We start from the raw sequence: 9,183 nt of genomic DNA, 5'->3' as shown, positions 1-9,183 counted from the left end.
GTTTGATTTTTTATTTGATTTTTTTTCTTTTGCAGCATTTGATGTAAAACAGAGCTACACCTACTCATTATGAAACCGACCCCAGTGTGTGTGAATCCAGTAAATTCACATTGATTTCACCAATCAGTGCTGTGATGAAGGTATAGGTGGGAGAGAGTGGAGACGAGCTGCAGGAAGATGTTTAAGCAGTCACACTACATGGATTGACCAAAAAGGGGGATACAACAGCAGCATCCGACACTGACACTGTGTTACATATCTGTATATATTATTAGAGGGAGATTCATTTCAGGTATTGTATTTAACAAATTATGAACTGGATTGCATTTCCATCCCAAAGTTTTTTTTATATAAATATATAATCTCTCAATCTCAGATACTGGATGCAAAACCACTGCTGGAACGCGCAGACGTCCGCGTTCCTATTGGCTGTCCGCAGCGTCTCTCAGAGGAATGACGATTTTGCTGCTATAACCAGCTGATGCTGAGGCTATGAACACGGAGCCTCTGAAGAACTGTTGACGGTACATGGATACCCCGTCGTCGGCGTTGAGCCTGCTGATTCGGTCTCGTCTCCATCCAGGGATTGAGTGAGTAGGATATTTGATCGTGTCACGACGCACAGGCCAGGGCTTTTCACCCCCTTGTCGCTCCATATGATGTTTCCTCTTCTTCCCACATCATCATTATCATAGGCATGATCATGTGTGCTTTAGAGATTGAGCTTTCTCATCTCACACAGGCGACACATCTGCAGGTAATAAGGGCTTCATTGGTCTAATGATGCAATGGTTTATTTTTGTGGGGTTTAAAAGGATGTCTTATTATAGGTGAATGGTTAAACGCTATTTGCGGATCTTTTTGTGCAACACTGTCGTGAACATGGTCCGTGAACTATGCGTTTTAGCCTAATGTATGCACTGGTTGCTGTGTAGGCTGAGAAACGCGTGGACAACGACGGAATGGTGGTGCGCTCCGCAACGCAGCGATGAGAGAGACGCAGTTTCAATGCAGAGAGAGCAGCATTAGCCTATTATCCTCTCTCTCTCTCTCTCTCTCTCTCTCTCTCTCTCTCTCTCTCTCTCACCTCATATACACACGCACACAACATATTACCGTGCATGCAGGCGCACGCACGCGCCAGCCTCCCAAACTCACTCCTTTTTGATTTTTGATTTTCTTTGCATTCAGACACCAACAGGCGTTTGTTGCCATATTAATGCTTCAGTCCATTCTATCAATATTTCCTGGACTTTACTGACATTTCCACCTTATTTCCATTTACCAGCTGTCTGCCTGATGGTTGCACAGAGAAGCAGCAGATTATCAGAAGATTATATTAATAAACCGACTGTGCTGAACCCATTTTTTTAAAAACATGTTTCCTCTAGTTCAGGAAAGAATGCATCCTGCTGCTCTAGTTGCAGGCTTTTAGGCTATATTTGTCTGTTCGGACAAGATACAATATGGATCTTATCACTCCCCAGTGGCAGCACCACATCCTTGTTAAGGACCATGGATGACCTCAACGTCCACCTTATCACTTCCCCTGGAAAGACTTTGCTGTGAGGAGTGTGCACTGCATAGGAAAACACCCACACAGGCACATTAGCCAAATCATTATTAAAGTGTTTTTTGCACTGCTGAATAAATCAATTGTTAAACAAATGAAGTTGGACTGATATTGTGGCTTTGATGGTTCCATTCCAACAACAAAAGAGGCATTTTATAAATCTCAATTAGTTTCTGGATGTGTGACAGGAGAAGATCCAAGCCGTTGGATAAAACATCGTTCCATGCATTTTGCATCCTTCCTTCTTCTTTTCTTCCTTAAACAAATCACTGTATCGTTGTGTGTGTATACATGTAGAATATGCTCTTTGAAAACGGGGGAAAGCGAAGTAAGGCTAAATATGAGCACACAGGACGAATCTAAGTTGTGAGAATGTTTAATTATCATACATTTCAACCCATTTAGTTCAACATCTTAAATGTAGCAGAAACAGAGGTGTGTCTGTAACTGTACAGTGGTTTGAGTATAAAGTGCAGTTGATGGGAATGTCCTCAGATTTGCAGGTATCTGGTCACAAACCAAATAGTTCGAAGCGATTTTGACCTGATGATGTGGATTTAAAAATCAGAATAACCAAAGTTAGGCCAAAGAATGAAACAATTTGAAAGATAGAATGTGAAAGAAAGAATTTGATGTTTACCATGTTTACCATCTTAGTTTAGCATGTTAACATGCTAACATTTGCTAATTAGCAAAGTACAGCTGAGGCTGATGGGAATGTCATTAGTTTTGCAGTGTTTGGTCATTAAGGTCATAAAGTGTTGGATCACCAGAGCACAGTGCCCTGCTATGCCATCAACTACTACAACGAATTACTACAAACTACTATTTTTTGTGACTGTTATTTCCACTCTTCATTCCAATCCCAACCGGCCCGTCAAACACCGCCTACCAAGAGCCTGGGTCTGTCCCAGGTTTCTGCCTAAAAGGAAGTTTGTCCTCGCCACTGTCGCTCTGTTGCTTGCTCTGGAGAGAACTACTAGAACTGTTGGGTCCTTGTAAATTCTGGAGTATGGTCCAGACCTACTCTATCTGTAAAGTGTATCCAGATAACTCTTGTTACGAATTGATACTATAAATAAAATTGAATTGAATCGAATGTTTTGGCATCCATCCATTTGTTGTTTGGATTTCACTAACATTTCACTACAAACCACAAAAGTCATCGTGCTTATGAGAGGAAATGTCAGAGGATCACCAAAATCACTAGGAAAAAAAAAACAAAAATGGAAATCTCATGGTGCCGCTTGAGGAAAAGTCAGGGGCTCAGGGGTGGTAGTTCAACTGACTTATAGAGAACTACAAAGTAAGACCTGTGCTTCCAGTCATCAAACATTATACCTTCACTTGCAGCATCCTTCAGATTGAATGTGTGGCTAATGGGAAAGCCGTCATGCCTAAGTCATCTATGATTCAAACGTTTCCTCAAGGAAACGGTGCCTTTCTGTACATGCACATGCCCTAGTTAAACACCAGCTGTCCCAGGAACACCACCAGCATGCTACTGCCTGTGCAAGGCATGATGGGTAGATGGACCTTGGAGTGACCCTCCAACAGCATGTTTTAACACATTGCTTTTTTTTTGTCTCTGGTCCTACAGGTGCGACTGTGTGGAGGTTTGGATAAAGACGTAAGCACGAGACAGACAACCTGGACATGGAACAAAGGGAATTTGGAGACAACTGAAACTACTTGAGTCAGATCCATAAATAACAGTAAAAAGACGTTTTACAAAAACACATAAGGCAAGGCAAGAGAGCTGTAGAGTGGGGAAGAGAGAAGCAGAAGAGGTTTGTGAAGATGGGTTGTGGTCAGACAGCATTTCTCCTGGACTCTACAGTTCACTCTGTCAGCCGCTGGTCAAAGCAGGAGTCCCCTCGCTAAAACCCAGAACTGCTTAACTCACCTGCTGGAGGAGCCCCTACCCTCGGTGATGTGATGAATAAGTTTGAAGTCCTTGGCATTGTGGGAGAAGGTGGGTGGTTTTTACACAGGTTTTACTGCATTTGTTTGGTAAACAGTGAGGTCTGTACATACTTGTTGTTAACGATCCTGGTGATCAGATGAGGGTTTATCCATTGTGTGTGTTTATGGAAATTGGGGTGTTTTGCAGCCAAGGTACGGTTTACATTGTACAGCTGAATCCTAGCTCTCGTATCTCCAATATGTCCGTATCTTTTTTACACAACACGAAGGGATTTTCAAGGAGTTTCTGAGCTTGAGGGTTTGCAAAAATTTCTCATAGAGTAGCACGTAATCCCTCAAGACTGTCCTCACAAGGAAAACGACAGCATTAGTCATTTGTTTATAATATTTCTTTAAAAGTTTACAGAGCCTTTGTTTACCTCGACCGCCAAGAGAACCAAGCCTTTATCTGAAACATTGTTATATTGGAGAGATCTTTATTCCTGTATTTCCCTGTTTAATATCTCAGCTGATTTTACTAAGAAGCCTCCCTGTTTCCTGAATAACTATCTGTTGATGCAAAATGTTTACCTTTTTGTCTTGATGGTGTACGTTTCCACAGCAATAATTTCATCAGGGGACTATCAGAGTCATGTCATACTCACATCTCTGCTGCTCTGAGTTTCTTTGCTCTAACATACATACTGTTAACGTTCGTTTTTCGTTTTTTTCAAGCACGGTTAAGTTACCCTCTGTGAAATTCAACACTTCCTGGATTGGAGTTTCACATTAAAAGCCTTCCAGCACCTCAAAAGGTGTGCTTCCTGGTAGGTCATGGACTGTAACTGAACCATACTGAACCATATAATGAACCTTACTGTGAAAGAACAGCAGAGGATGAGTAACTGGAGTGAATCAGTGAATTAAAACAGTATTTGTGTTAAAAAGAGAACCATGAGCAGCAGAGTGATGAGTTTAACATGACACGTACAACATGGTAACGCACCCTACAGTGTGAGCAAGCGCACTGCTTTTATATTACCATAAGTTCATATACAGGTCGCTACTGATTGGTTAACATCTCTGAAACACCCACCAAATTACAGAAAACGTACTTTAAAGCACATTGCGCTCACCGTTCCTAGAAAACAGGTCGTTCAACCCGAAAACCGCGGTAAGACGGTGGACACGGGAGGTAATTTCACACCCCTAAATGTTTGATACCAGTAATTTGACATGTTGCAAGACCATTGGCTAACATTACTTGAATACTAGCCTTTCTTTGAGAACTTACGATAAAAGACAAAAAACAAGTTTTGTTTATGTTTGCCTGACAAAGACCTTTGTTGACGGTGGGAATTATGGACGTGGCTTGACTTTGACATTTCAGACTTTGTAGAGGTTAAGGTGGATGGTTGGGTAAAAAAAAGTGACTTTAACACAGGCTGACACTGTTTTCTTTTAATCCTGGCAATGATTTTTCCCTCACCATAACCAAATATTTCTGCGTTGACGTAACTAGACATTAACCCATAGGTTGACAGTTGGTGGTTGGTGGAGGTTGGCACTGGTGACAGTTTACAGGTTGTTTTGACAGCAAGTCTTCCAACCCATACAAGGTTGTTTGTTCCTACCCTCTAATACAACCCAAAGGAGCATTCCTAGCATCCACACCTAATCGTAATGGTCGCAGTGCTAAACACATGGTTAGCACTGCCATGTCACTTACAAGTTAAGTAAGTACCTGAACAGCGGCCTTCTGGTTGAAAGTCTTGCGTTAGTTTGAGCCATCCAACCATCCCCCACTTTGTCGCTCCTTACACTATGTCCCCTGATCACCTATGGGGTCGTTCTTTTGGCCAAGACTCTTTAATCGGCAATGACTAACGGCTAAATGATTGTTTAGTTTGGAGGATTTGAAGGACCTTCCATCAAGATCTGAAAACATGAAAATAACTATATTTAGGAGATACATATTTGTTTTTATGAGGCTTTTATCAATATGTTTTCAGACTCTCTATGTATTTTTGGAATATTCTAAAGCCATGGACAAGTTTAAAATGTAGGCTATAAGGGAATAAATTAAGTTTTTGTTCACACATCAAACCATCAGGAATTATTTCTTTCAGTCAGCAACGTACTATTTAGCACATTTTAGTGAGTTAGACTGACCTGTGTCCCTGGCTTCACTCTAATGTGAGAAGACAGAGTTACTGAGTATTTATCATTCCATTGATAAATCTCGCTGACTGTGATCTACACCAGTGCTTGTCAGGATAAATTAGTCAAAGGTTAGTTGAATGAGAACTACCATGAAATAATGAGAGTTTTAAAGCCACAGCAAAAAAAGCCACTATGTTTATCTTTCATGGCACAAGTTACAGGCAATCATTTTTGTCATTGTAAACACACATTTAAGTGTGTTCTTTTAATGTTATGCCAGTCAAACCAATGACCAGTCAAAACCAATGACGTATTTTTAATAATTTAACAGTTACTTGTATTCATGTGTGACATTTTCTTTGTTCTTGCCTCATTCTCTGGTTAAACTGGAACAGGAACAACTGGGAGTGGACATTATTATATGTTTCATGTTTGATTTAAATGGCAACAAAAGCAGTTTGTAGAGACTAAAAAAAGATTTTCAACCAACGCAAGCCTTGTGCTAACATGCCTGGAAAACAGTCGAAACGTAGACCTGACTTCTAAAATATGGATCATCAACTGTAAACATGGGGTGCTTAGACAAAGCCGAACACTACAGGGACAGTGTGTGTGTGTGTGTGTGTGTGTGTGTGTGTGTGTGTGTTCGTGTGTGTGTGTGTGTGTGTGTGTTTGTCTGCATCCCCCTCACCTATACTGTTGTTTCTCTGGTGGTTCTCACCTGCTGCACTTTTGTTATGAACATCTTTGTTTGAGGTCTAAGAGGCCAAAACATTAATCAAGATGTTAAAACTTTGTTGATCTTCTGTGTCTCTCTCAATATTTCTCTGTCCAGGAGCGTATGGAGTGGTCCTTAAGTGCAGACATAAGGTAAGACGCCTTTTCTCTTTTCTGTAGGTCTTACTGTAGTTACTGTCATTTATATCAACATATTTATGGTTTGCATTGAAGGATCTCAACATCACCAAAGTCAACAGCATTATTGTGTCTTTGTGCTGCAGTGCATTTTGAGACGTTAAAATCAGACAACAAAGACTCAAATTTAGACAAAGAAGCTGAAGCTACAATGATAAGTAGAGCATTTTGATTTCAATGGGCTTATTTAATATGAAAAGTAAGAACAATTTTTTAGACAACCTCTTTCCTTCCTTACTTTCACTAGCATATTTTAATTGATGGTTAATATTATCAACAATTGTACTTTCCACTGTCATTATAGGGATTAATACAAATTTGATGCAAAATCGTTTGCTGGCTGAAACTCAGAAAATCGCATTCAAAGATCTTGAATACAAGCTGGGAAATACTAGCAAACCCTAATGTCACCAGTTGCACGTGGTGTGCAAACGTCAGTCACATTGTACTGAACTACTCTCTCACATGCTATACTTACTACTTAGAATGAGTTTGAACTGTGGCTCTTCAAAAAAGTATTCAAATTTATGCCATCAAAGTGCTTGGTATGCGTGAAAGTGAGGCGTGCTGGTGTGACTCATCCAGCATTGCCTAACATACGTGAATGCGTGGTTCCCAGCTCATGTGTTGCTGTTGTATCTTTCTTTACTTGTTGTTTATCTGCAGTGTGTTTCTCAAGCAAAGGTTTTTAACCTGTGGCGTTCTGAGTTGCAAATCTTAAAGTTGCATAGTGCTTTTTATGAACTGAGAAAAGCTCTGAGAAAAGCTAAAAAAAAGTCTGATAATCACTAAAACAGCTATTATTTGCTTGTTTTTCTCTTTGACGTTAAATTAAAACAAACTCTCAACTTTTACCATTATCTTATAAGAAAGCCTACCTTGGACATTAACAAATCACGGGTAGCAAAGCGTTGGTTAGATTAGTAGATGTCTTATAAAAACTGTTCTGGAAATTGTAATCCTTTACACTACTTGTTACTGGAAAGTAATACTTTGGTATCTGCAGACCAGAGCATGTGAGCAGAGAGCGAGCGAGAGGATTTTTTGCTGGCCGAGTTTTGGGCATCAAGGGAGGGTGGGGGTCCGTTCATCTGATAAGTACAACAACTTTTTTTGGAGCGAGTGGTGAGCAATTTGAGGAAAGAGGGGCAGATGCGGAGGGCTACTGAGCGGAGCGGCTTTGAGCGGGGAAGCGGAGGAAAGAAAAACTCTATGAGTGAGAAATTCTCACCGCTCTACTCCCATGCTGGGATTGAGATGGTTTAAAATAAAATATAAAAAACTAAAAATTAGATCATAGAACATTAAGCATGTAAACACGTTCTTGTAAAAAAAAAAAATACAAGTAGGAACCTGAAAATGAGCGTGATATAGGACCTTTAAAAACAACATCATCCAAATAACAAAAGTTGGTTATTGTGTTTTCCATATACAAGTCACGAAATACAGAAATGCTGTGTAAACCCCTGGTTTGTAAAAGAAATGAATAGATTTTCTTTATCGATAGACAATTCTTGTATTTGTATCTTTACAAAAATATCGTCTAGTATAGGGCCACCTATTTTTCTGAAATTAAAGTGAACGTGCCTGTAATTTCTATCATTAACAATGATATTGCACTCTGTATTAAGAAGTTTAAAAGACATCTTGCACAGCTTTGAGTTTTATCCTACACATACACCCACACTGTATCTCTTTACTTTTTATAGATTTTACCTATATACCTATAAATAGATTTCTCACTTGTGGAATTACTTTCACTCTAAACTGAATCAAATGGAGCAACATGAGCCACAGTAAGCTTTATTATTCAAAAATGTTCTGTAGTAAAGATTAACCTTTGTGGATAAAGCAACATGTTCTGCTTTGACTGCTGTAGATTTACACATTTTTGGTCTAATTTTGTACATTTGCACAGTAACGAACATAATATATTTGTGAAAAACACCTCATTCCACACATAGAGCGAGAGAGGACTATTGTGGGAGGAGTGACAGTCGCGGCAGAGTGACCAAGAGAGGAGAAAGGAATTTAATGTTTAATGCTGCTGCTATTTTAATGTGGTAAGAAAAAATAAATGTATCTTCATTTTTATCTTCATTATTGTTTCCTGCACTTAATTTTAGGTGAAAATAAAGTATGTGTAGAATAAAGTTCAAAGAAGTAGTTTATTGCAAACAATTATAGGTTGTTACTGCAGGCATTGTATGACAGATGAAGGGGAAATTAACGTAAACTGTGTTCATTAATTATGGAGTACTCTGAGTGCTTGGTGTTTGCCCTTTGGTCCCTTACGTGCCATGTATGCATGTTTCTTTCATTTTAGAACCTACACTTGACCACGTTTTCTCAACGCTATGTTTCATGAAAATTTTAAATGAGCCATAAATTAAATACATTGAGTGACACTCTAAATATACAAGCGCTTTCATTCTTGAGACTGGAACAAAATTACATGGTATGCAGAACATGAGGGTTAGAGTTGAAGTTGCAACCAGAGGCAGATCAAAGAGAAACTATAAAGGATAATCTGTATTATCGGGAGAGACAAAATGAAGAATGCAACTTACTGTGAATGTGGAAATGTGGAATGTGTCACATTTTTCCACTCGTCTTCCAAAGTTGTC

At 39.5% G+C, this 9,183-nt stretch overlaps 1 protein-coding gene across 5 annotated transcripts in view; it reads left to right on the top strand.

The window, feature by feature from the left end:
- Nucleotides 1–362: 362 nt before the first annotated feature.
- The window catches only part of cdkl5 (cyclin-dependent kinase-like 5), a 33,134-nt gene continuing 24,313 nt past the window's right edge, over nt 363–9,183 (top strand). For 4 of the 5 annotated variants that reach the window (XM_034870418.1, XM_034870427.1, XM_034870410.1 and 1 more), the window contains exons 1-3: nt 363–590; nt 3,174–3,548; nt 6,477–6,511. In XM_034870418.1, coding sequence (XP_034726309.1) covers nt 3,512–3,548; nt 6,477–6,511 — 72 coding nt within the window. In that variant the 5' untranslated portion in view covers nt 363–590; nt 3,174–3,511. Of the gene's footprint in view, nt 758–3,173; nt 3,549–6,476; nt 6,512–9,183 lie in introns of all 5 variants that reach the window. The other variant, XM_034870403.1, reaches the window with a different exon arrangement.

Source organism: Etheostoma cragini, chromosome 1, assembly GCF_013103735.1.
Source record: "Etheostoma cragini isolate CJK2018 chromosome 1, CSU_Ecrag_1.0, whole genome shotgun sequence".
Taxonomy (NCBI): Eukaryota; Metazoa; Chordata; class Actinopteri; order Perciformes; family Percidae; genus Etheostoma; species Etheostoma cragini.
The sequence above is the reverse complement of the archived record's forward strand: the minus strand, read 5'-3'. Positions and strand labels throughout refer to the sequence as shown.